Source organism: Atheta coriaria, unplaced genomic scaffold, assembly GCF_025399875.1.
Source record: "Atheta coriaria isolate IRGN ID8LTWV9N9 unplaced genomic scaffold, Caltech_Dcor_3.1 hic_scaffold_8_pilon, whole genome shotgun sequence".
In the NCBI taxonomy this organism is placed as follows: Eukaryota; Metazoa; Arthropoda; class Insecta; order Coleoptera; family Staphylinidae; genus Dalotia; species Dalotia coriaria.
The window spans coordinates 3,615,529-3,643,528 of NW_027045450.1; the positions used below are offsets into that span (position 1 = coordinate 3,615,529).

The 28,000-nt window shown below is 40.0% G+C and overlaps 2 protein-coding genes across 4 annotated transcripts; both read left to right on the plus strand.

The window, feature by feature from the left end:
- The first annotated feature begins 152 nt into the window (after positions 1–152).
- Positions 153–1,231, plus strand: LOC135797873 (deoxynucleoside kinase-like). The gene is made up of 4 exons (XM_065310436.1): positions 153–267; positions 326–647; positions 722–840; positions 892–1,231. Exons 1-4 carry the CDS (start codon positions 252–254, stop codon positions 1,149–1,151), a joined length of 717 nt encoding a protein of 238 aa, XP_065166508.1. The 5' UTR covers positions 153–251; the 3' UTR covers positions 1,152–1,231.
- An 852-nt stretch (positions 1,232–2,083) lies between these two features.
- Mef2 (myocyte enhancer factor 2) lies at positions 2,084–27,887 on the plus strand. Of its 3 annotated transcripts, none has more exons than XM_065310432.1 (7): positions 2,084–2,614; positions 8,099–8,138; positions 23,264–23,420; positions 23,505–23,708; positions 24,149–24,310; positions 24,372–24,722; positions 24,771–27,887. In XM_065310432.1, the coding sequence occupies exons 3-7, from the start codon at positions 23,367–23,369 to the stop codon at positions 25,266–25,268; spliced, it is 1,269 nt and encodes a 422-aa protein (XP_065166504.1). In that variant the 5' UTR covers positions 2,084–2,614; positions 8,099–8,138; positions 23,264–23,366; the 3' UTR covers positions 25,269–27,887. The 3 variants fall into 3 exon arrangements, with proteins under 3 accessions (XP_065166504.1, XP_065166506.1, XP_065166505.1); XM_065310434.1 differs by having other exon boundaries at positions 24,786–27,887; XM_065310433.1 differs by having other exon boundaries at positions 2,087–2,614; positions 24,161–24,310.
- The last annotated feature ends 113 nt before the right edge of the window (positions 27,888–28,000 follow it).

The following is a 28,000-nucleotide window of genomic DNA, read 5'->3' on the forward strand; positions in this document are numbered from 1 at the left end:
ACTTCTAATTTAAGATTGTATTATTACAGTAAAAATAACTCTTATTATCACAAAAACATTAAAAATAAAAATAATAATATAATATTTCCTTGACTGTATTTACCGTGTTTGCAACATGCTGTATGTCCCTATTTAAAAATTCCCCAGATTTCAAATGTGAGCAGTAACCTAAAACAATAAAATCCCGCGCAATGTTACTACAAACATTCTGAAGTCATTTTTCAAATGAGTTGCCAAAGACGAGCTAAATAATGAAGTCCAACTTAAGTAAGACTCTTATCTCATAATAAATTTCAATTTTAATTAATATTTATAATGATTTTAGAACAATTACTGACAATTCTCTCAAAAGAGGTGCAACTTCCCCGAAGTAGACCTTTTAATATTGTATTGGAGGGTAATATTGGCTCAGGAAAGTCAACTTTCCTGAATTATTTCCAGCACAACAAGTCAGTAAGCATTGATAGTGAACCTTTGGACTCATGGTGCAACTGTGATGGCCACAATTTATTAGCATTGCAATATGAAGATCCATCAAAATGGTCTGCCACATTACAATCATTTGTGCAGCTTACAATGTTGCAATTGCATTTAAAACCAGTGCAGCAGCCAATAAGGATGATTGAGAGAAGTATTTATAGTGCACGGTAATGTATATTCATTTTTCTACTAAAAAATGATAACATTTGCGTTTTTTTATTAAGAAAATTGAATATTTTAGTCATTGTTTCATTGAGAATATGATTCGAGAGGAAACAATGCCATCAGCATCTGCTGCCGTTTTGGACAAGTGGTTTAATTTTCTCACAGAGAATATTCCTTTAAATATAGATTTAATAGGTAATATTATCTGTTTTTAAATGTTTTATTATTTAATTGTTATATTTCTAGTTTATCTGCGCACATCACCGGAAGTAGTCTTCCAACGAATGCTGTCACGTTCTCGGGTAGAGGAAAGTAAAATTCCCTTTGATTACATACGAAAACTTCACGATCTGCACGAGGAATGGCTAACACGCAGCGAGATTTTATTACCGGCGCCGGTTTTAATAATTGATGGAAATGTCGAGAGGCATTACTTTGAGGAGGAGTTTTTGAATCATTCCAGGGAATTTAAAATTTCCAGAGAGAAAGTAAGTTCAATTGCTTAAAAGTCGAATTGAGGTGAGAATCTGAATGTATGTTGTGTAACAACGTTAAACGAAATAAACCGTAATCTGATATTTCAACATGTGACTGGTTGCCTAACTTAAACACTCGTTCAGTCATTTTGTACAACTTGTTGATCGAGATCCACTAGCGGTCGACGTCAGCTGACTTTGAACGCAATAAACTTCCTAATTTTCTATCTAAGTAAGGTAAACATATTTAGGTTACCAGGATAACTTTCGAATAATCGCAATATGTTTAATTAAAACAATACTTTCTATACCTACAAGGGCGTGGCCGCCATTTTGAAAAAGATGCGCATTCCGCAATAAAAATGCAAATAAAAAAGCTGACGACAATTAGGAAAAGAGCAAAACGAGTAAGGAAACGAGCGCATAAAATGTGTGTTGGTGCTTGTTGCATGTAATTGCAGTTCTTGGTGCCGCTGGTCGTTGGTGTGAGTTGTTGCGCGATGGATCAAGGTCGATCCATCGAACTCTCGCCGCGTGATGTCACCGCGGCTGGAAACACAAATGACATCACCACATCGACATCGGGGAAGTGCGCGGTCGCACTCAATTATTATATTGTTACGAATGCTCAGCGCAGCGCACGCAGACGCAACAAATCAACAAACGTACTAAAACGACTAAACACAACGCGCAACCGCAACACATGCACACAGGGTGTTGTGATAATCACATTGGAAGATGGCGCTTAATGCAAAATGGTTGCCGTTTACTTTATATCCATATAGTCTCTTATCAGTAGGATTGTTGTGTGTGTGTGTGTGTATGGCGGGAGTGGCTGTGGCAGTGATGAGAGGCCGAGCGGTTCGAATCGATATCATCTGACGTCAGCGGCGGGGGGCCGAGGAAGGGGGCGCGGCGCCGTGGTATCACCGCTTGCGGCGCGCGGCGTACGCTCTCGCGACAAGCCACTTGTCCGGCGCGCGCCCGCGCCACTCGGCCAGTAGTGCAATAACGTCGCACGTCTCGCGGTCGCGCACCAGCGAACAACAACCAAAACATCATTCACAAACGCAATCGGTGAAAATCCATAGCTTCAAACAACAACTTCTCGCGCAAATCCGTTAAGTGTGCTTTGCAGAGTTCGTGTTTAGCTCGGTGTGTGGCGCTAGTGTTTGTTGTTCGGTTGCCATCGTTACCGCGCACTTGTTGCTGCGGCGCTGGTATTGTTGATTGTTGTTTGTTACTTGAGCATGGTGGACAGCGGTTTCGGCGGCGACACGCGGCGCGAGCGCGTCGTCACCGTATAACGTGCTAAGTGGCCTTCGCCACCGACCACTGCGCGGGCTCTCCACAGTCGAGTTTGGTGCTGCTGGCGTGTGTGCATGTGTGTCTGTGCGCCGTGTGTGTTGACATTGAAGGTCGGTCGGCCGGCGCGCGCGTGCTCTCTCGCTCCCGCTCCGAGAAGACAACCGCAGGAGGCCAGCGGAGGTCAAGTATGTATTACAATCTTATAAATGTTACATTTTTGCTCCCTTTTTCTATTGACACGCAACACTGCACACTTTACACCCCTGAAAACACTCTGAATATCAATTTCTAACCTCAAATTAGTTTGAAAACTTTTCAAATATGGCCGCGTGTTTGTGTGAAGGATAAGTACGTGTGAGTGTATGAGTTAACGGCCATCTTGGCATCGGCAATTATCGCAATTTGCGATTTATTCAATCGTCTCACACTCGTCTGCCGGTTGACTGCGGGTTTTGTTGCAGGCCGACCGCGAAACTGGTTGCGTCGGTTTTCGTACGCAAACACGCAAAGAGCGCAAAAAAGGGACGCAAAGTGCAAGTTTGGCGTGCGCTCGCAACAACCTGCCCGGCGTCAGACATGCACGTCGACATGTCGCTGCATGCTGATGTTGTTTGTGTGTTGCTTTTGTTTTGTTGTACGCCGCCCGATAAGCCGGATCTTCTGGATCGGCGCGAGGATTGATCAGAAACACGAGTAGAACCCAACTCGTGGTGGCGGCGGGCAGGAGCGCTCTGCTTTTCTTCCCGTTCGACGCCAGATGGACGCACGGGTTTCCAAAACGGGAACAAATTTTATCCCAGAAAAACAAAACTCAAACAAAAATAAAAAATTGAAATTTGTTTTAAAAAAAGTAATGATTAGTGACATATTGCATGTATAAATTGTTAATATTAATTTATACTGTTGTTTTATTTATTTTTTGATTAATTTCTTCGATTTCCATAGTTGGTAATTTATTATTGTATTTTGAATTTGATATTTTTTTTTTGCATTGACATGCGCTTGCATAATATCGATCGAGTTGAGGCTGGTGTTGACCTCATCGGTTCGCGAGTTGACAACGCTGCGATTTGCAATTGTTCGGGCGCATGCATAAATTATTGTAATGTGGCGCTGAGCTTGTTGTGTGCACGCCGCCGCACAACATGACTACTATAGCAGCAGCAGCAACAGAGCATGGCTGACACTGACACCCGCACACTGGCTTTTTGTTTTCAAAAAGTCTGGCAATTTTTTAGATTTTTTGGTTATTTTCCTCTTATATCAATAATTGAAGAGTGTTTTTACTTGGAATTTGAAGTGGGTTCAGCGAATATTGATTTTTAAGTGTGGTAATAAAAGGAAATTGTTGCTCTTATCGATTGTGATAAGATGATATTGATAGGGATGCGCTAATATGTCAAATAAAGTGGAATTACCTTACATATTGATTCAGATTGGACTTTCACTAAAGAATTTAATTTTTTTTCTTTAGTTTAAGCTGGAAGTTAATTAATTTATGATTTTGCATTTACTATACTTTGGTAAATCACCAAAATCTTACAAAAATATGTGTTATATAATATTTTTATTAATTATTTGCGTAAACATGTTTATAATAACCTAATCTTGTTTTTCTTCTCAATTTTTAAAGATTGCTTACTTTTATACAGAGAATCAGTAAATTCTATGAGAAAATTTGTTAATTTAGTAAATTAATTAATAACAATGAAGTATTTAATCTATTGAATTGGTACTTACAACTTTTCGATAGCGAATTTTATAAAACACGTTACTTATGATTAAAAAAAGGTTCGCCCAGGTTATTACTTAAAAAAAAAAGAAGATTAGATATGTAAAATTTGAATTAACAGATGTAGGTAGCTAGATACTTCTAAATTTTTTGCATTCCTGCCTCCAATTTGAAATTTAAACATAATTTAAGCGATAATATCGATTGCAATTACAAAAGCAGCCATATTGTCGTAATTTTAATCGTAGAAATCTGTTTTACCGACCGGAAAATGTGATATTTAATCATCTTGAATATCCTATATTATTATACCCTAAACATAGTGTATACATTGTAATTTGGTGATAAATCGCTTGGTGGTTTGTTCGTAAGCGTGTTTCTCAACGTTATCGGCGTAAAGGCGGGTGATAAGCCGATAAGGCTGTGCGCTGTTGAAGCACGTTAACGTATGCAACTTTGCACACTTCTTTATTATCCTTTTTACATAAAATTCCCATCTTGCAATTCTACGACTTTACAATCAAAGATTTACATACATGTACAACCTATCCACAACTGTTATCACCCATTTGCATCCTGCATGAGTTGTAGTATCTCGCAGTCAAAATAAATAAATAATAAATTCATTAATATAATGTAATGCAAGTAATTATCATTTTACCACGCGAGATTAATGACCACGCTTGGCAAACAGCAAGTACAGCCAACAATATGCAAACAAGCCACCAGCTTCTTGTTTGCATGTTGTTTAATAAATTTAAACAAATAAAAAATTGCGCTGTACGCATTAATGCGCAGGTCACAGCCTTTAGCATACAGATACACTTACCATGTGTTCAGTGCTTGTCTGTGTACATTGAAAATTTTCAGGGTTTAGTAGAAAAAATGAATTAAATGTGAAAAATGATGTAAACGTGCTGTATGCAAAAAGTGCATTAACATTAAACGGCGCGTAAACCGAGCGTGCGCAAACATTGCAATGCAAATCGTGTGTGGAAAAATTCGATTGTATAACGCAAGGCGATTGTTTACAATCGCATGGTCTCGAGGGAGGGCAATGTCATTGTTTTGCGAATAGAGAAAAATTTTTGAGAAAATTTCAGCGGTTTGTTTTCATGCTGCAAATGTGGCAAATATAGCGACAGTCGTGTGTTGTTATGTAACGCTGGCAATATTGGCATTATCAACGGTTATCATTATCAATTGGATTTTTGAATGTTTACTATGAGCGAGCAAGTGTTTGTTGACGCCAGTGTAATTATAACTATTCGTAATTATATTTAGAATTTTTCGTATGGAGGAAAATATTAAATTATTCATAGAATAAATAAATACAAGCTATTTTTTACTGGTAATGCTTTTAAATTATTAAAATTATTGAAAATAAAAGTGTTTTGTGGTTTGTACTTAATAGTGATCAACTTTGCGTACATACAAACAATAAATAAATTAAATCACAACAGCTACAATGCATAAATAATCTAATAAATCAATAATTATATTAGTTACATTTAAAAAAACAAGTATTTTTTTAGAAAAATAGTAAATTATAAAAAAAGTAGCTTAATAGTAAAAGAATGATTTCGAAATTTTTCTCTAAATGTTTGACAAATAAATAAAATTGTTGTTTTCACACTTTTCTTTACAATTTCTTCATTTTTTCTCATTTTTTGACCGTTTCTGAGACTTCTACAAATATTTCAAAAGAAAAATCAGCAAAATCTGTTCAGCATCTTCCAGTTTCTGTAAGTTTTGATTAAAAAACTACTTTAAACACTTATTACACTCATATTTCGTTCAAATATTCGCAAATTTCATGTTTACCTATTATTTATTATCAATTATTTATTTTCAAACCAAAAATCCCTACTAATATTATAAATGCGAAAGTCCTGATGTTTGCTACACTTTCACGCAAAAACTACTTAGCCGATCATCATGAAAATTTGTACACATATCCTTAGTGGTCCCCGAATGGTTATAGGCTACTTTTTATTTAATAAAAAAATTAATTTTTAAATAAAATAAAGAAATTGTTTAGCCAATAATACCTCTGCATCTGGCTATTTGACTACTTTAACGCCATCTAGCAGTCCAGCAATGAAGCTCAAACCTAAGTACTATAGTACCATCACACTGTATTATCACACTGTATTACCGACAGCTACGTCAACATCAAATCCAATTGCCTACACTATGGAGACTGTACACTATACTTCCATAGACTATACTTTCAGCCATTTTAAACTTCCCGCCATTCTACTTCATTGTTACTTCTTCTGTGACTACAGACGCGTACGGAAGCAACTTCATTATTTTAAATATTCGCGAACGAAGCCGCGGGTTAAAGCTAGTCAAAAATATTCCTCTTTGAACTTGACAAGGATAAATCCCAAGGTCAAACCCTGTGCTTAAAACACAATATGGAAGATAAGTTTCCTTATATCCTAAAACACTATGTATATGATTACCAAATTGAATGAATATTTATTATAGTATTATAATGCCATTCACACGAATGACGTAAGCGCACAAAATATTTGTAAAATTGATAAACTCGATAGCATTACCAACTGATAACGTTTGTCCCGAGTGGATATTTGCATTTTGAAACCCGCGGAACGAATAAAAACGGAATTTCCCCCTCGGAAAATCGCTCGACATTTGCGTGGACAGTGTATACTTGGTAATGAATTCGTAAGTTGCGATAATTGACGAACGCCAAGGACAACAACGCGCGTACTTTGCATTTCATTACGACTAGTTTGAAAAAATGTATTAAGCTCCTTTACAATATACAGTGTGATTGGTAAAAAACGCGAAATTTTAATGGAAAATTTTCAGAGTTGTAAAGAAGTACAACGTGTGACGAAAGCTTTAAAGTCGACGCTTGGCGTCGTCGAAGGGTACCGCCATCGGTCTATAAATACTCCATGAATCCGTCGGCGTGGTGCTTTTGTTTCGGAAAGCTTCATTTTCATTTGAGCAACGCTTGCAAGTGACTTGTTCATTTGTTTTCGGTTTAGTTTCCTACAATTTGTTTTGATACGCGTGTTTTATACTTTTTTTTTTTTTCATTTATGTAGCATGATGATTACTTTTCGTATTTTATTTATTGTCGAGTTGTATTTCGCTCGGGTTCAACTTCCTCCCGGCGGGCGACAATAACAAACAGCCGCCGTCCGTTCAACCAACTGCTCTCATCTGCCGAGATGGAAAAAATAAATTTTCCGCTAATTAAAGGCGCGCGCGCTAATTAATAAATAAACGTTTGCGGAATAAACACGCGCGCAGCGCGCTTATCGCTGCCGGGGCGTTATCAGCGCGCGATTTGAAAGAGGCGCTAATGAACCGCGCAGCGCTGGGAGCAATTCATTACGATTCACAGAAATCACAATTGCGACTGATAACAGTACGGTGATAACAGATAACAGTAGCAAGTTGAATGTCGATTTTCACAACTGAAAGGTTACAAAATATTAAATAAATATTAATAAATACAAAACTATTCACCGATAGATGTCACTACTTAATAATTAATAATTACACAGATATTATTATTATATGTTTAAATTGTTTTAATTATTTATTGTGTACGTGCCGCATCTGTTTCTTTTTGGCGTCATTGATGTTATGGTCGTTATCGTGCGCACGTGGCGCCGCACGCAACCCCTTTGCGCATTCGGCGCCTCCCACGTGTGCATGTGTGGTGTGCGCAAAGGTGCGACACGAAGACAAGCCGCGAGATGGCAAGAAGCAGCGGTGTGTATCGTGTTACAGACGTTTGCAGCTTGCAGCAAATTAACTGTATCAACGTGCGTGCGCGTGCGCCCCCTGCTTAAGCTAAAAATATCCGCTTGCCGACGAAATGCAACACAACATGCACACCTGAATATATGTGGTACCAAGAAATTATTTTTTAATTTTTTTATTTCAGATTTTCATTGGATTTTTCTGCTGGAAATTTAATTATAAAGGTAGGTTTTATTTAATACAGCTTTTACGCGCGACTTCGCTCGCGAATATCTAAAATAATGAAGTTGCTTCGATACGCGTCTGTAGTCACAGAAGAAGTAACAATGAAGTAGAATGGCGGGAAGTTTAAAATGGCTGAAAGTATAGTCTATGGAAGTATAGTGTACAGTCTCCATAGTGTAGTCAATTGGATTTGATGTTGACGTAGCTGTCGCTAATATAGTGTGATAATACACTGTGATGGTATTATAGTACTTAGGTTTGAGCTTCATTGCTGGAATGCTAGATGGCGTTAAAGTAGTCAAATAGCCAGATGCAGAGGTATTATTGGCTAAACTATTTCTTTATTTTATTTAAAAAATAATTTTTTTATTAAATAAAAAATAGCCTATAACCATTCGGGGACCACTAAGAATATGTGTAGAAATTTTCATGATGATCGGTTAAGTAGTTTTTGCGTGAAAGTGTAACAAACATCAAGACTTTCGCATTTATAATATTAGTAGGGATTAGTTTTTAGTGGATTTTGAGTGATTAGATCTCAGATGTAGATTGGTTTAATTCGTTTTTATCGATTGTGTTTGAAATGTGCCAAATTTTGAAGTTTTTACGACCAGCAGGAAATTAACCGTGCAATGTGTGCGTTTGTATGTGAGTTCTGCCCGCCATGTGCACCGTGTGCGTCGCTTCCGGACGACATACCACTTTGAACTCCTCTCCTCTCTCTGCCAACATCGCATCCACTCGACTGCTGATGTTGTTCTTGCTCGTCTCCTGTTTTCCCGTCGCGGTCTATTCTTCTCGCCTCACACACGCATAGATATCCGATGCTTATCTCTATCTCTTTGGTGTTTGTGCTGCGTTCCTGCCATCCTGCGTTGCGGCGTTGGGATGTGTCACACGCTTATTTTTTCCACAACTTTTTTCTTCCGCTTACGGCGTACGACGGCGGCTGACGCGCAACGTGCGTTTTGTTGGTTTGTAAAGTTTAAATTAACGTAAACGGGCGAAAACCGCAAGTAACTAAATATTAGACGCGGATGAGGCAGGCGCGCTGAATCATACTGCGTTTTTTTTATGACGGGGATTAAGTGCTGTAACACGTGCGCAAATAAATTGGGCTATGAAAATAAGAAATAATTGAAAGCGGTAGAGGAATTTTCGGGCGGAAATAGGTGACTAATTATGATAGAAATGGAAATATATTAAAAATTAAAACATGTGTGTTAAACTCACTATAACTTGATAACCGTTTGGACGATTTGGGAAATTTTTGTTTGGAAATATTCGTAGAGGTGTAAGAAATGTTCTAAAGTGAGAAATTGTTAAGAAATTGCAAGGAAAAGAGTGAAAAATCAATTTTATTTGTAATTTTGTGAATTTGCGCGTTAAAAACTTAATTTCTTGACTAAACTTATCAAAAAAAGCTTCAAAAATTACTTTTTCAACTCTTTAACCATTTTACTCATAGTACAATAAAGTACTTTAGTCACGACTTTGACCATCAGTGTCTAAAGTTCACTTTTCATGCCTCAAAACCATAGAAAATAAATAATAATATAATTCAATGCGATTGTTATATTTTTATTTATTTTGTTTCTCATTTTCATGAATTATTTACGATTCAAGGTCATATGCCACCCTCACATATGCTCCAACTCTGATTTATGAAGTCACGAGTGCATTAATTATTTAAATTTTAATTATTTTTGTTTTATTTGACGTAGTCGAGCCGTGGGTGTGGTTATAAAGCGTTTTTATAGCATATTTACCTTTAACAAAAAGTGCAAAATTATTTTTAGTTCCCACTCTGCAGTTATTACGGATGGTAATCTTAGTCCGCATTGCAAAAATGCAAAATTAAATTGAACGTAAACACAGAGAATTCATGCGAAGCAAAGGGTGGAAGTTGCAAATACGGCACGTGCTCTTTAATTAAATGCGAGTGATACGCTAGGATTAGCGTTACAAAGTTTTCGATTGTGTGAATGATTAATTAACCGCCTTGAAATGGATTCATTAATATTTATATTAATTCTATTACAAAATTAAAAATAGCAAATAATAGTAAATAATTTTATTTCTTGATGATAATTTAATTTCATATTTCTATTGTTTTATATTTGATGAGTTGTTTAATGTTTTGCAGCGCCCACGCACTCGTAAAAAAAACTTAACAAACACAAACCGTTTAAGCATGACATTTGCTGACTTAAGTCCGCTCGCGGCGAGAAGACGCGATGATCTCAAAGCGTTTTTACAAAACGCAAAACGTGAAATTTACTAAATGAAATCATAAAGGTGATTTATTGATTTAATGATTGCGGCACACACACTGCTCACGGCGAGATGTGAATAAAACTCGCATCGTGAATGATGCTCAACTAGCTGCAGGACACCAATGTGCGCTTCAAATTGCCTGTGAGCATGCGACACACTCGTGAACTATCACATTTCCATTGTGCATAATTTACCGTAACTGAAAACAATTAGGAAATCGTTTTTTACACATCTTTCAAACAATACATAAATTTTATTTTGTTATGCGTTGTTAATAACGAAAAAAAATTTTGTAATGTTTAAGAAATTATTGAATTAAATTTAAATAAATCAATAAATTTTTCTGACACAGATTTTAAGTCATTTTAGAAATTTTTCTAAAATTTATTAAAAGTTTACGAAGTAATATTACCATTTTGTTTTTGATTTTCGTCAATTATGCAAGCGTTAAAATGCACATTAATAGTGTCACATCTTGCCACTGTTTGGCGTGTTCGCGCCTCGGTGACGCGAGATGATGGGCGTTCATTAATTAGCATTCGTTAAGCCCGGCCCGACTGGCCGGCTGGCCACAACGATACGCGACTGCACATCTACAGCACTCAGCGCTGGCGACGTTAGAATCGTCACCGGAAGTTCTCTAACTTGCCACTGCCACTAAAAACATAACCATACTTGACGAACAAATAAACCTTTCAGTCTTGTAACTTGCGCAAACAGTTGACACACGTGACATATACCAAAACTCTAAGTTTGAGGTTATATAAGATGAATGCAATATTGGTTGCATACTCTACTATTCAGGGAAAATGAGAATTGATAGGGTTTTGACGTTGAATACATCGATGCTAATTGTTTGTTGTGTGTTAGGCTTTGTGACAATTCCGGAAATTTTGGCCCTCGCCGAAATCATGAAAATCGATTTGGTGAGTAATCATGTCTCTCGAGATGAATTATGTTCGTATAGGACAGGAGAGGAGCATATTCTAGAAGCGCGTGATGTGGCCGATGCGGAATGCATGCATAATGCGTATGCGCAGTCACTGCTGCCGCCAACGTGTTAAACCATTGCGTTTTTATGTTGTTAGCTTTTTTTTATGTGTGCAATTATTTACTTTTATTGCTATGGCGTTAGATGACGGAATGTATTTGACAGCCTGCGGTCAACTGCAGTTAATGCGATGAGCACGATGATTGCTATCATTTACCAATATAATATTTGAAATAGGTAATAGCTTAGGGGCCTAGTGAATTATAAGAAACGTCATATTTTTGAAATTACTTCAGATGTTTACCTGAAATATTCTAGAAGATGTTTCTTTAGATATTTTATGTAATCCGAATATGAAAGGAAGATTTTAATGATATACACCTACGCATATTGAATTCTTTGATCAGTTGAAATCATGAGAGTATCAGGAAACATCTAAAAGGTATAATATTCAGTATTAAATTGGTAAATACTAATTATTTGTTTTTAAATATATTTTTTCTATTTTTTATACTTTTTTCATGGTTTTGAGACATAAAAAGTGGTATTTTAAACACAGATGTGACTAAAGTACTTTATTCACGGGTTTTAGTCACGGGGTGGAGCTAACGCCTGCGCATAAAACCATATGAATAGTTTGAAACATGATTTTTTCAATTTAAACTAATAGTATAGTTTTAACTTATCAGAATTTTATCGATGACACTAATATTGGACATTTACCAAAGCAATTTTCAACAGAATGGATCTGGGGGCGATGTGTAAGTATGTTAGTGATATAATTGAAGAGGAAATTACAGAGAATGCAACTCGATACACACGTCGCGAGCACGTGCGACCAGCTGTATGATGACTTTGTGGCATTTTTTTTTTCGATAGGTGAAATTGTTAAATGGCGTGTATTCCTAATCGATTACGTGCACATGGACGCAAGTACTTACCTAATCCACCAGTGTTAAACTTGAAATTACCAATTATTCATAACAACAATTACAATGCCCAACAATTGATATGCATTTATATTTTTTATAAGATTTTAACGTTTTTTTTCTTAACCTCGTAAATTTGAGTATTAACCAAATAGAACTTGACACATATCGAACAATTTCCGAAGATGTTTCTGGCTTGCCCGTAATCCACGCATTAATAACTAAAACGTCGTTCGTCCTTTGACGGATGTTTATCTTATTCGTTGTTCTTGTTTTCTTTCTTTCTGGAGTTATAGTACACTATTGGTGCGTTGCTGCCGTCCCCCGAAGATGGGGCTCGGTAATCTTATTTATTCATTAGCGGAAGCGAAAGGGTATGGCGGCGAAGGGTAGGTTGTGTAGCGTGTGCGTGCGAACGCAATCATCGCCATGCCAACGAGCGACGAACGCCACCGCTGGCCGTGACCGGGGCCGGGGGCGGCAGCGGGCGGCGGGCACGCATCCCCGCGCAATCGATCGGCGTGCACGGCGTGTGACGCACGGAGCGCGCACCGGTCGAAGGCCACGTGGGGGCGCACGTGCTACGATGTGCCCCGCGGGGGCGGCGTACACCCGCCACCTTCTTAGTACCTGGGCGTACCTGCATTGTGCGTAACATACACTTTGATATCAATTTTTTTTCTCCTTTTTCGTTTCATAATTGGTCATAATTTAAACGAAAATCAATAAATCACCAAAACAAATTAATTTTTTTTTACTTAATATTATTTTTTACGGAATTCATTTATATGTTGAGTTTGTACACATTGTGTATTATCAACTCCAAGTGTGTATTTGTTTGTATCTCTAGCGCGGTGACACTATGACGGAATAGAAATCTATGCGCGACCTTGAACGAAAATTATGTTCAATCGCGTACACAAGCGCACTTCGCACATTTATCGTTACCTAGGAATACTCGTACGTTACGAGCACGTTGTGAGAATATTGAAAACTGAAATAATTCCATACACACAACATCGCGCAATCTCCCTCTGACTATCACAACAGCAGTCATACACAAAGATAAATAATAAACACGATAATCACGCGTTATCTATGCGCTAAAATAACGAATTTTTCAAAATTTTCAACCTCAGGTGATTTGTTTGATTACTTTGACGTAGGTAAGTTCACACCACACATAACCTCAATCAACAGCTATGTTTTCATCTAATACAATAACAAAACACTTTCTTTTCTTCTTATTTCAAGATAATTCTTGTACTTATAATTTTCAATTGTGTGATTACGATGACTGCGTCTGGCAGACACACACAATCGCGTGTTACGCGCGTCGAAAGAACTTTGACATAACCGCGAGCGCGCGCGCATACACTGCCATCATTGACCTTGCACTTTTCCAACGACTTGCGATAAACGTTATTGCGCTGCGCACGCCGCCGAGCATGCCAGACAAGGAGGTGAAATTTAATGAGGAAGAAATGTTAAATAACAAACAAAATAAGACGAGACGTGAACGCGGATTGCACATCAACAACACAACAACGATTAATGCATTGAGCATTAAATTTAACATTAACACTGAACATATTCACTTGGTGATAATAAGATTTTTTATGTATTCTAATGGTGAGTTGACTTTTTTTATTACTTACTCTATAGTCATCTATTGGATACCAGCTTTAACCGGCGGCTTCGCTCGCGAATAACTAAAATAATGAAGTTGCTTCCGTACGCGTCTGTAGTCACAGAAGAAGTAACAATGAAGTAGAATGGCGGGAAGTTTAAAATGGCTGAAAGTATAGTCTATGGAAGTATAGTGTACAGTCTCCATAGTGTAGTCAATTGGATTTGATGTTGACGTAGCTGTCGGTAATACAGTGTGATAATACAGTGTGATGGTACTATAGTACTTAGGTTTGAGCTTCATTGTTGGAATGCTAGATGGCGTTAAAGTAGTCAAATAGCCAGATGCAGAGGTATTATTGGCGAAACATTTTCTTTATTTTATTTAAAAAATATTTTTTTATTAAATAAAAAGTTGCCTATAACCATTCGGGGAACACTAAGAATATGTGTACAAATTTTCATGATGATCGGTTAAGTAGTTTTTGCGTGAAAGTGTAACAAACATCAGGACGTTCGCATTTATAATATTAGTAGGGATGTTTGTTATTTGTTTATTAAAATGCTTAGAATGGATTACAACGTATTATAAAGACAAAAGTTTTTTTTTAGCATTTTCCACGGTAATTTTTGATCATACGTTTCTGGTTTTATATTTAGTACATTGTAGTAAAGTAATAACAAGTTGGTAGTACACGTAGTGCCCGTAACCTATTTTTAGACATTTTTTGTTAAATAACTTACATTTCTAAAAGGATATTAACTTGATTTTTGCCTGCCACTTGATTGTACGAGTAATAATATTCTAGTGTTTTTGTTTTCACTGGTACTTGTGTTTTCCATCATGTAGCTAATTACCGCGTTGGTCATTAGCTCGGACATGTTCATAGTTGTTGCGACTGACGCACATCGACGTCAAAGTGCGTCGTTCCGCTTCACGTCTCTTTTATTCTTTGTGGTTTTTATATGTTTTGTTTCTGTCGAGTGTGAATGTTTCGTTTTCTGTGCGAAAGGGCGCTGCACCTGGTGGAGGCGCCGGGCTGTTTACTTATTAATCGGCGCCGCGCGTAACCTCACGTCCGCACATGCCGGATGGAAATAAATCCCTATCGATTGTGCGCGTTTTGTTTACGCCGGTTATTTATACATCATAATTCTTGCGACACGCAAACTACTTCCATCATTACGCTGCGATTGTGTTTGAGAGGAAGAAAAGCAGGGACTTGCACAATGTTGAATATAATGACCAACCAAATTGATTATTATGTTTTGTAGCATAACAGAATTAATTTTTAGATAGAAATTTTTTTTATTGATAAGGAAAAAGGTGTGATGTTCAATTAGATTAGTTTAATGATTGTTTTATTGTTTGTGTGTGCGATAAACGCTTAAAAATCATTAGGATTTTGATTGATTAGTGATTAACTTATCTAATCTCATCTTGTGTGCCAACATCAATATCCTGTCAAGTGAATTCGCGCCTCTTTCACTGATTAATTGAGATATTGATATCATATTTTGCAATTGAGGCACATTTTAGGATTTAGGTTAAATATTTTCATTTTTTTGGGGGGATATTTGGGTTGCCTACGTCTAACAAAACAATTAAGGGATGATTTTGATGATTTTAAATGCTGGGCGAGCTTCTAGTTGCTATGCATCATGCGCAAATCTATGTATAGCGAAAAGATATTCCTGTTTGTTTATGTCTATAATTAACGCTAAAAATTGTTTCGCCGGTCGGCGGTAGCGGCGCGCGGCGGGTCAAAAATACTCAAAAAGCCCCACGGCTCCACGCCGCCACACGCTCCTCTCTGTACGCACTCGAAATAAAACTTATATTTTAAGCGATGCCTTTTATACATTGCCTCGCGTGGATGAGGAGAGCCTCTCGCTGCGCTCGCCGTTTGAATTTAGTGGGCATCCAGTCCTCCTGCTCGTCGCCAGCACCAAAAAACCACCCCCCGGAAATGTGGGCGCGAAATGTCTTTTACCTCATCGGATGCCAGTGGTGCCAGTTAGTGATGTTTCGCAATTAAAATCTAATTGGATATTCGATCATATTATATCAGAGGTGTGGTGACACGACAAGTGTGCGGATATGGCCTATAGATGGCGTTCGATGAGTGTGGGCAGGTGTGAGATGTGTTGTGCAAGTGTCAGCTATCAACCGCCATGATATTTTTTAAATATTAACTGGGAATATCAACAATACCCAAAGGTAAATTATTATTATTTTTTTTTTTTTGAAAAAATGGCACCTAGGGACCAAAAAAGTATAATAAATTTATCCAAACATTAGTTTAGTTGTCAATCAAAATAGTTCCGACACTTGCCGCCCCCCCCTAACGAGTTTCGCAAACTTTTTAAACGTGCGCTTGGTCCATTGTGTTTCTGCTGAGTGCATTCGAAGCAGCGCACGTGCCGCGGCGTGACTCAATTAGTTCGGCCTTTGTGGCGAGTCGACGGCGGCGTTTCGCGCCCTGCTTCACTTACCTACCAGCGCGCGCGGCAATGCGGCCATCGATTTTCCCGTCAGCCGCCTCCGACACTCTTGTGGCGGTGCTGCCGCAATGCGAACGCACTTGACCGACCAACGTCGCCTACTGCCGCCACCGACATCCACACCGACACCCTTTTGGCTCGATGCCTAATAAACCTGTTGATTCATGTATTATTTTTTATTTTATTTTTTTATAAAATACAGAGACAGGGAGGAACACATTGTATATTTAACGTAATTATTCATTAATTTGAATTTTGAATTTCTTGTGTCGAAATATGAGAAGCGTTTTAATTAATTGTTTTTGGCGACACCTTATGCCGCGAAATTAACCTCGTCAATGTTGGGCTGACATTGCCACCGGTATGAAATAATTTAATTTAATTCAATGGCGCGCAACGGTGCAAAGCACTCATCGTTAGATGAAAATTTGGCAGTTGATAGATGACAACCCGAATTTCGGACCAAATCACTCAAGATGGCGTCGAAAACCGAAAGCAATTTCATGTTCTGCATTTGTAACCTAACCAAACCTAACTTATTTTTTATTGTGTGGTTATTATTTTGTGCAGCTGTGTCTCGTGAGCGCGTTTAATTGCGTTTCGTGCCTCAGTTGTCGTTTGCGCGATGCGTTTTGTTTGCATTCGTCGTGCACACGTTGTGACATTTCGCGAGCGCAGAACGCAAAACGTCCAAAAGCGCGCGATTCTGGCAGCTGGCGGCGCATGCGCACCAGCTCTGGATTTTTCCAAGATACTTTGGCAGCGTACAACGGCAGGGAGAGGGACGTGGAAAAGTTGACTTCATCGAGAGCAACAAACGTGCGTGTGTCGGGAGTAAATAAACGATTTCAAGCTGGGAGTTTTTCCTGGACGCGTGCCAAACGTCAAGCACTTGAAAGCCAAATTATCTTACAGAGTGTATCAAAAATATTCACAAAAACGCACATAAAAATTAAAATAAATAAATATAACTCAATAATAACACAGAAAAAATATGACTTAAGTTAAGCAACATTTTTTTATTAAATTTTTTTTTAAATTTTAATTAATTTTATAATTTATTTGATTAAATATGTTACCCTGTAGTGGATAATTTGAACGTGTGCCTGCGTCGCTCCATAAAAGGCGTCGGCACACTTGAGAAGGGGCTGGTCGAGTGCGCGCCCGCGGCTTAAGTCGTGGCGGCGGCGCTCGAGTCAGTAAGTCACTTACACACTCACCGCGCGCACATGGCCCTTCCGGCCTGCGCGCGCGCTCTCCAAAGGTGAGTAACCCAGGCGGCGAGAGGCGATCGACGCGCATGAGAGTGACTCAGTGCGAGCGCGCATGACAAAGACGCTTAGCGTCGCGACCTCCCTCTCGACCCGGGTTGCACACGTGCCGCTTGCGAGCTGCGGTGCTATCTTTAGAACATTACCCACGGCGTTCCCCCCAACGTTGTGTTTGATGAGTTTTTTTCTCTTGGCACCTCAGACTGCTATGGAAATGCTCTATGTGGTTTGACTTAAGTCAATACATAGGAAAAATTCATTTTTAAAAAATTTGATTTTATTTCTTAAAATTTATCAAGTTTTGATGTTTTATTGATGTTGTTGCATGAAGATTTCGTGATTAATGAATTCCTCACGTGATAACATGCCGGGGCCTTTATCCCTGATGCCTCATCTCGCCATTTTGAAGGTGGGGCTGAGCCAGCGGCTGAGCGTCGCGACGCGGCGTGCTTTTCGGCGTTCCTCACTTTGTGTCACGCAGTGCGTCGCGATCCTGCTCCTGCTGCCCGCCCCGAGTACCCACCTCACGGTAAGCGCTTCTAGATCACACTACATTGCCGATAGTCGGCGCCCGAAAGTCCAAGTGCCGAAAGTCCCGAAGTGAGCACCCAAAGCCAAAGATAGCCGATTTATTTTGGAACTACCAACGGCGCACAGCCAGCATAAGCATAGTCATAGCGCAATGGCGACGTCTACGTATAGATATTCGGACAATTATTTTCGGTCTGGGGGATGCGAGATGCATGCACACGCGGCGATTAGTTTCGCCGTGGCAAACATGGCGGACAGTCGGGAAAATCGCGTGACTCGGCAAAGGGACTAATGTAACCTTGAAATGAAAATCCGTGAACGTCATCGGGCATGCGATACGCGCATTAGACACTAGCTTTGAACTTTTTAGCGAAAAACGTGAAAGTATTTAGATTTAAACATGTTTTTTATTAACATAGATTTTAAACTTCACTTTTTCATTTTATTTCTTTGAAAATCTTTAAAATTTGAGGTTATGAACGTTTTTTAAAGATAATTTTAATTCTTCCTGCTGAGTGTTTTGTTTTTATCGTTGCTCGGTTGTATCAGTCGCTTCCCGATGTTCCAATTAATTTTTTGTCTGCCGCATTGGCTTCTGGTGCTTGTCGCGCATGTGTCTGGATGTTTATGTATCTATCCGAAGCGGAAGTGGTAACTTTTGTTGGGCAAATGGGACACACACTTTATATACACATATATACACATATAATTGATATTAAAAAAAAAACTAAAAGTTTTGAACGAATTGCAATCACAATCACAATCACAAAATCACAAGGTGTTACTGGTTATGACCAGTCATTGCGTCATTAATATATCGTTAAATATTTTGGACTTTTCCAAGTAAATGTAAATTATACAGAGTGATTTAGTTTTTATTTTGTATTTTTTACGACGGAAGTTACTTAAATTTTGATTTTAAGTAAATGCCTTAAGTTAAGTCAAGTAAAAAGTATTTCGAGGGGACTAAGAGTGATTACTCGATGTCGATGGTCTTGGCGACGAGATGCCGCATCTTCTCTCGCGGCGACAGACGAACAGGAGGAATCGCGCCGGATTTCCGCTATGTCTTCCCGGCGCGTGTGCGTACATCTGTTGCGCGCGCCAAACGGGGAATCACCCTTCGCCAGGCGCACCCCAAATTGTGTCACAGACAGACTGGTAGATACTTAGATAAGTAGTAAATCATCTGATTCATTCGAAAAATCATATGGTTTGTATTGTGTCTCAGAAAAATGATTTTTTAAAAAATTTTTGTTTGGATTTGTAAAAATTTTGTTACGATTCGTACGCAGCTACTTCTACGCCTCGGAAAGTGCGCGCACCGCAATCCGAGACGCGGGGCAAAACACCGCCGCTTTTTGGCCGCGTGCCAAACGCCAAGCGACCCGCCGCCGCGCCGTTCGCCGAGCAAACATTTCCTTTATGTTTGCCTACTACGACGCGATTCGCAAGATTTTACAACATTGTTTCCAGAAAATTTACGTTTATATCTTTAAAAGTCATTTATTGCTAATTTTTAGGTTAGTCTAATTTGAAGGTTATGTAATGTAAATATTAGGTTATGTTATAAAACGTCCCTGAACCATTGGACGATTTCGAGGCTGGTCGAACAAAAGGTTAATCGAAAATCGATGGACAATCAACGAAATGTGCGCAAATTGCCGGATCGAAACGAAACGAAACGAAAGGAAAAAAAATAAAAGAGTGTAACACACTCCTTTGAGGTTACATCTGGCGCTGGCGATGTTTTCACATGTGCGTGCAAGACGGACCTCCACTCGCGACAAAGACGAAGTGCGTCTTGCGGAACACCCACCCCACGCGTTTTCCGTGAAGCTTTCTTGGTTTCAATGGTTTCAGTGTGAAGCTCGTTTTGGAGCAATGTGATTGGTCGTGCGGCTGTGCGGCGGTGACGCAACGCGTTCGTATCGACCAATCGGTGGCGTCGTGTGCGCCGCCGTCGGTCGGCGTCGCGCTCGTCCTCGCCACCACCGCCAGAACGCGTCCAAACGCCCGTGTCGCCGTGTACGGGTGTCGAGCGACACTTTCCGACCAGCGAACACCAAAAGCTCTCGAGAAGCTTTCGTCTCGTTTCGGGTAGTCGTGCGCGAGTGGCTGCGTCGATCGGACGTCTTCTTCGCGGGTGCGCAAAACGTGTGCAAACAACGTGCAAACTAATCAACGTTTTAATACACGAAATTTAAATCGAGCTTTAAATACATTTAACTAAACATTGATAGAATACTGTGTGTGGTGGAAATTGCGATTTTCAAAAATTGAATTTAAATCGATGTTCGGTGTCAGGATGTCAGGAAATCTAGGTGAGTCCGCTTGTACGCGCCGCGAACGGGTCGATCTCGTTCGCCCTCTCGTCCATTCTCATTGAAATCGAGACCTTGCAGAGACCTTGGATTCTAACGATTGAATCTTATTGTTTAAAATTATTCAAATCACAGCGGAGCTATCGATAGTTCACATCAAATCAACATATTCATTTTAAAAATGTTTAAAATGTAAAAATTTGATGTTTAGTTGTGGATTTTTGTGTAACACGTGGTGCACGTGGCACCCACGAACGACGTGCAAATTCTAGTATTTATATTTACATAATTCTATTGTAAATACACACGGTAGTATGGTAGTACACACGGCGCGTGCTATTAATGCGCGATTAGTTGCGTTGTCGTCGGCATTGTGGTGCGGCGCTCGCGGCATTTTATTTATAATTCTGTGTGTTTTGTTTTGTTACTATATTTAGCGTATCGATCAATTAAAAATAGCGATATGAGGTAATTTTACGCTCTAGACATGTCGGGGTTTCGCGCGAAAGTCGCGACTTCCGACTATTCTCGGCACACCTGGTATAAATAGTTTAAACTCACTTTCACAGTCATCCACAAAATGCATCATAACAAATGATAAACAGTAGAAAATCGGATTATACTTGATTTTTTGATGAATTATTTAAAATTTCGTTGTTTTTTTAAGTTTTTAAATCGGAAAACTTGTCATATTCGATATTTTTATGATTTAAGTTTGATACAAGTATTTTCTGGGTTTAAGAACCTCAAAAAGTTCGACAACTCATAAAAGTTTGTTGATTAAAAGTAAATAAATGCTTTGCATGTCAATTTTATTGACATAATCACAACTTTTATGGATGTAAATATCAAACTGTACCCCCATTCAAAGATAATTAATATTTTTTGTTAATTGCAGTAATAATTCACTAATTGCAGTCAAAAATCACGAAAAAATGCAAGAAGCAATGATTAATTAAATTATTTCTCACTGAAAATTAGCTTATTCTTAACAAATTCATGTTATTGACACATTTATATTTTTTTAATCCAAACTTACTTAGTATTCAGCAATTAGCATTTTGTAAGTCAAATTTTACTAATTTTTTTGCTCAAATGTGAAGTGATTTAATAGTTTTCATCTTCTATCCCTCACCCACTTCAATTCTTGTCTTTGTGCGTGATACTTTTGAAGATTTGTGATTCTGTGTTTGTCTTTTGGGTTCACAACATCTTTGCTTCTTTTTGTCTGCCCCCTCGACGTGCGTTCAGTGTGCGTGCAATGTGCGCGACACATGTGCGTACGATGGATGGTCATGCCTCCTGCCTAGTTGTCACTCTCTTTCGGTATCATCGTCTGCAAGATTTTACATCTTCGTAATTTTAACTAAAGAATATTTTAGAAAAAAAAAAGTTTTTTATTGATTGGTTCTTATGAGGAAATATAGCGCAAATGATCCTCATTCAATAATGAACACCACTCCACCGCTGGAGTTGTCAACCGGACATGGCGAACGCGACTCCTCACATCAATAATAAATCGGGTTAGCGCGCTTTCAGGAGATGAGGAAGGAAGGCGGAGAGCAGGTACCCATCTACCCGTCTGTCATCCGCGTGGGTACTACCTGGGCTATGCAACCCGCATCACGCACCCGGCACCTACGCGCGGCTACCGGTTGCGGTGACGACCACCATCTCCTCCCGGCCGGCAGCGATCGGTAGCAACCGGTGTAACAAGAGCGCGGAGGCGGCGCGCGGCAGGTGCGAGAGGAGAGCGCGCGCCTCGCGCCCTTGCCGCGTAGCGTAGGAGGGCACACGCGCTGGCCTTGTTTCGCCCTCGACAACCGGCGGCCACCGATCGATGCGATGTGCCCCGTCCGCCCCTCTCGCCGCCCCCGGCCGCTGCTTGGTTCCTGAATCGGGTCACTGTGTTTGCGGGTGGCCCGCTTCCCCGTTTCGTGCCGTGTTCGCTTCGATTCGCTCAACGTGACAGCCGAACCGACGAGCGATCCTGCGAATTGCGAAACGTATCGGGATAATGGCCAACTAGCCGAGGTTTTTCTTTGCAACGTCAATTCGCTATTCTCTCTTTTTGTGGAGGCAATTTGTTGTGACCTAGGTCGTTTCCAGGAACATTTCGATGAGTTTACATGGAAAGCAAGATTATTAATCGCGCATTTCGAGAAATTTGCGTATTATTATACCAACATATTTGTGGAATAATATTTGATTTAAATTTTATCTAATAACTATCACAGTTGTCAATACAAATGGTAGATTTTTACGCTCGGCGTTTTAAAGTTGAAATCTTGCCAAATACGTAATGAAACCTCGATCGTATCACGCGTTTCGTGTTTCGAATTTCCTAAGCTTCAGCGACTCGCGCAGCTCGTCGTTTTCCTCTCCTGCTGAGCGAGATTTTCCACGGCGCGAGCTTAAGCTGTTTGCGCTGCGTTCTAATTAATGGGCTGCGCGCCGCGACGCCTAAAAATAGCGGCGCGCACTTCTAGGACCCTAGACAGAGCAAGCGGAGGCACGCTCTTAATGACTGCCAGATTTTCAACTAACAGCAACACGCACGCAGATACCAACCAATCACTTCCTTGATAAATGATCGCGCCTGCGCTTACACTTAATTACTTTTAAAAATACTTAAATTTAATAAAAAAAAATTTTGATTCATTGCAGTGTGCGACTCAATGACATCGTGAATGGTAAACCAATAGAGTCAGAAAACCGTGCGATTTTCACTTCAATTCGAGCCACCAGCTGAACAGCCCCATCCTTCAAAATGGGTCGCAAAAAAATCCAGATATCACGGATCACGGACGAGCGGAATCGCCAGGTAAACATCCGCAAGCAATCTCAGAATAACGAGCAACGAGTTGCGTTGCCATGACTCTCTTCTAACTGCGTTTCCTGAACACAGGTCACATTCAATAAGCGGAAGTTCGGCGTGATGAAGAAGGCCTACGAGCTCTCCGTCCTCTGCGACTGCGAGATCGCCCTCATCATCTTCAGCTCCAGCAACAAGCTCTACCAGTACGCCAGTACTGATATGGATAAGGTGCTGCTCAAGTACACCGAGTACAACGAGCCGCACGAGTCGCTCACCAACAAGAACATCATCGAGGTACATCAAATCCAGCAGCAACTCTGGCGGGCTTTGCGCGAACTAAAACAAACGAAAGCAATGCGATACAATATACAACTAACGCCATCTTCAAGATGTTTTGTGTTTTCGTGTTTGCGATGTACATTAACACTTGATGCGAAATTTTAATTTTTTATTTTTAATTTTTAAACAAAACCAAACTGAATTTTGTTTGATTGGATTTCATGCATTTGCTTGTTCTGGTCGGCGAGCCGATAATCCCCCAGGTTGTTGCTTATAACTTAGACAACGTACATAGCCCCGCCCCCCTTAATGTTGCGCCGCCATCTTGTGTTGAGATGCGCGGCGCGCAGCGTGCATGTTTGTTTGTTTGCTGTGTGAGTGATTGTTGAACGTGTGTGCGAGCGCCCTCCGGCGAGTAGTCTTATCACCTTGAGCTGGTCCACTGACACTTGCAGGCACTTAATAAGAAGGAGCATAAGAACGGAGTGATGAGCCCGGACAGTCCCGAACCGGAAACAGAGTACCAACTGACGCCGCGCACAGAGGCCAAGTACACCAAGATCGACGAGGAGTTTCAGATGATGATTCAGAGGAATCAGATGAATGGTCAATCTAGAGTGAGTTTTTTCAAAAAAAAAACATTTCTTTATTTTTATTATTAATTTGTTGGGATTTTAGGGAAGTATGAGTGGAAATTACACGCAAGCAGTGACAGGTCCCGGAATCTACGGTGACGCAGTGTTGCTACAGTCTAGTCCCCAGATGGCGCACACCAGCATTAGTCCACGTCCTTCCTCTTCGGAAACAGATTCGGTCTACCCCAGCGGCGCAATGTTGGAGATGTCCAACGGTTATCCCAACTCTGCATCACCCATGGGTGGATCCCCATCACCTGGTCCCTCCCCAGGACCAGGAATGGGTGGTGGGGGTGGATCTGCAAAACACCTCAAGCAACACTCGCCCACGCCTAGATCCAATCTCCGTGTGGTCATACCCAACAACCTGGCAGACGACATACACTACGGCGAAGTAAGTTTTAATCCATCTGGGAATTCATCGATATAATTCGTAATGTAGTATGTCTCGCTGCAGAACACGAGCCTGTATCCACCGCTCGGAGGCTTCGCTCCGCAAGACTTCAGTACTGGTCTCGTTGGACAGGACATCACGCTCAATCAGATCACGTGGTCCGGCCATCAGATACCTCCCTCACTGGGGCATGGTCCAGGAGGCGGTGGGTTACCGCACCTTGCAGTCTCCAGCAGTACTCCTCCGCCTTCCTCTTCGTCACCTCACCCTGTTAAGATAAAGAGTGAACCGCTGTCACCACCACGAGGAGGTGGCGGTGGAGGTGGAGGGAGTGACCATCACCTGCATCACTCGCTCAACTCCACCCTCAATCTAGCGCCGCACGCCCATCAGCGACCCAGCTCCGCTGGTCAGCTGACGCCCACGCACACACATGGTAGTGTCACGCCGACCAACATGCCCTCACCGGGTGGCCCGCCTCCTAATTCGGACTACGATACTGGGCCGATGCTGAAACGGTCGCGTCTTAGCGAGTGGAACTCGTAGGCAAGGACCAGCTATGCCACTCCTTCGATTATAACCAATCGTTACTGAGGGAGGAGCGCTTGTTTGAGAAACACTGACACAGTGCCATAGTGATAGTTCGTTTGCTATTGCCAATTCTGTCATCCACCAAATTGTGATAAACTTCGAGTCCTCACAAAGCAGGAGATGGAGACGACGCGTGAACTTTGACAGTCAGTGAGTGCGCGTTTGCTGTTTTCCGAGTGTCGTGCATCCAACACAAGAGGAGATATGATATGCATGCGCGACACTTTATCTACACACATATTATCATAGTGCCATTATTTTCTTGTAAAACTCGGATCGTCGTAGTAATTACGTCTTTTTTAAAACATGGCGCCCGATGAGGATCATAACTAACCGCCCCCGCGCGGGACGCCGCAACCACACACACTTATTATGTATTTATATATTATTATTGTATATCACTTGTTAATTTAGTCGCGAATTCGAGAAATTCAAGAGTCACTAACAGAAATCTTTATCGAGTACAAGAGAGAGAAACATATAGAGGTATTTATAGAAAGATGGCGGATCTTTTTTAGAGTTATAACGCAAGTAAACACGATGACTACGTGAGAATAACTCCTGTCCATTGGCTGTTCGCACGTGCAACATAAAAACAAAACACTCACTCGTCGATGTTCTTAAATGTGCTGCTTCCCTTTCGCCGAAGAGAGAAATAGAGAGAGAAAGAAAGCTGAAAGTAAAAAAAAAGGAACCTAGCGTGTGTTCATTGTCGTACCACTCGTACCCTCTATCGCACGTAGCCATATTGGAAAAAACAAACACGAAACAATACGTATATCGACGACTGGAGGCGAATTAACCTAAAAAAAAAGTAACAAATGACGCGATATATTATACATAATTATATACATGCATATATATTTTATCTACTGTTGTGTGCACGTACCTTGCACATAGATTTTAAAGTTTATATGATGAAAAACGATGCAGTAACGAATGAGATTCGAAATTTCAAAATTTTGACAGCATAAAACCCGTTGGCGAACATAAGCGAGAGAAAGAGAGAGAGAGAGAGACCCTTTTCATCTCCACTATTTGAAAAGTTTAACAAAAAAAAAACATTACTGTAGGAATGCCTTACTCACAGTGCCTGACAATATTTGTGTACGTATATATCTTGTTCGTTATGTCTTAAACAGAAAACAAATGGACACACAATATAACACAACAGACTCTGTAATACACACACACGCGCCATTATAATCGATGTGTCTAAACAAAAATGTCACAAGTCACTTAAGTATGATGATACACACTCTTAACTCTAAGCCAATTGCGCATGTGCGTGATTGGTCGATGGGCGTGGTCTCGACGAGAAGCGCCACCGCCTCCGAACCGAACCGCTGCTTGTGCCTTCTCGCCTTTTACAACTTTTACCTGATTCGTTCGTACGCACGCGCGAGCTAGATCCAAACGACACTCACGCCCCCATCGACGTAAACGTAAAACAATGAATGTCATCCACCACACAATACACTACACACTGAGAAATTCACCTCCGCCGCAACCCAACACACACGTTTCTAGATGTCAAGTGCAAATTCAGTATTGTTACATGCGACACCCGGCATGCGGCAAGACGATGGTGTTAAGATGTTGAAAACAATGTTACATTAATTAACGAGCATGCGTAATGGTTTGTGTTCTGATTGGATTGCGCGATTTCGTATCGTCCGCGAATTAGGTTATAACTATATAGGTATATAACACATATATATCATTGACTCTTTGTACATAGTTTATCATTATATCCGAGGAAGTAAGTTTTTGTAACTCTTAAACAACGGACGTACCAAAATTTCTCTTTTCTAAATGTTATCTACGATTTTAAGTTTGCGAAACTGTGTGCTATATTAGGTTTTTAGGTTAGAAACTGACAGTTTTTACGTTTGCGTCATACGTTGATCCATCCGCTTGTTGTAAGAAAAATGTCGATACTGATTTTACACGGACCACCAAAAACCCACTTAACTCTGCAAACCTGTAAACTAATTATTGTATGAGATTATATAAAAAAAAACAATGTAAAACAAAGCGAACCTGGCTTCCAATTTGCACCACGAGAACAAGAAGAAAAAGACATATAGATCTGTTATAATCTGTCCAAGGAAACACAATTGAATTGTATATTCATGTTATATTAATATTTAAAGAGAAACACTGATTCGTGTGCGGTGAACAAGTGCAATATACGTGAAGTCATTATAGATGGCGCGCCGATCTCTTCTCTTCTGTACGAACATCTCGGGGGTGTTCGACTGGCCGAGCGCATGATTTCAGTTTGCGTTGTTTTTCTTTTTCTAATTTAGTTTGTTTTCAGTTTTTGTAAGATTTGTAACGTTTGAATGATGCTTGTACACCTTGTAGTTTCACACACACGAGTATGAGATGTGCGCATGCGCGAGGAGATGTCAGATGGTTTTGACACATACTTTTGTTCCGTACATTAATTCTCCTAATTTTCGATAATTTAATCAACGTGCAATATCTAATGGCGATGTGTCGACGAGATGATCATGATGATGAGATGTATTAAATTTTAGACCAAATAAATACTGTTTGTTACATTTATTTTATATTTTTTTATTTTTGTTTTGTTGATTTGTTTTGATTTCCTTTCTGTGCAGCGCCAATTTTATTCTGGGGGACAATTAACTGATACAAACTGCAAATATTGTAAAGTT

What these genes read in the sequence shown, in the direction of transcription:
- Mef2 (XM_065310432.1), top strand. Translation starts at nt 23,367, where the DNA reads ATGGGTCGCAAAAAAATCCAGATATCACGGATCACGGACGAGCGGAAT. An exon ending in CGGACGAGCGGAATCGCCAG is followed by an intron (nt 23,421 to 23,504) that starts GTAAACATCCGC and finishes TCCTGAACACAG; the next exon opens with GTCACATTCAATAAGCGGAA. An exon ending in ACGACATACACTACGGCGAA is followed by an intron (nt 24,723 to 24,770) that starts GTAAGTTTTAAT and finishes TTCGTAATGTAG; the next exon opens with TATGTCTCGCTGCAGAACAC.
- LOC135797873 (XM_065310436.1), top strand. An exon ending in AGAAGTATTTATAGTGCACG is followed by an intron (nt 648 to 721) that starts GTAATGTATATT and finishes TGAATATTTTAG; the next exon opens with TCATTGTTTCATTGAGAATA. An exon ending in TTTAAATATAGATTTAATAG is followed by an intron (nt 841 to 891) that starts GTAATATTATCT and finishes TTATATTTCTAG; the next exon opens with TTTATCTGCGCACATCACCG.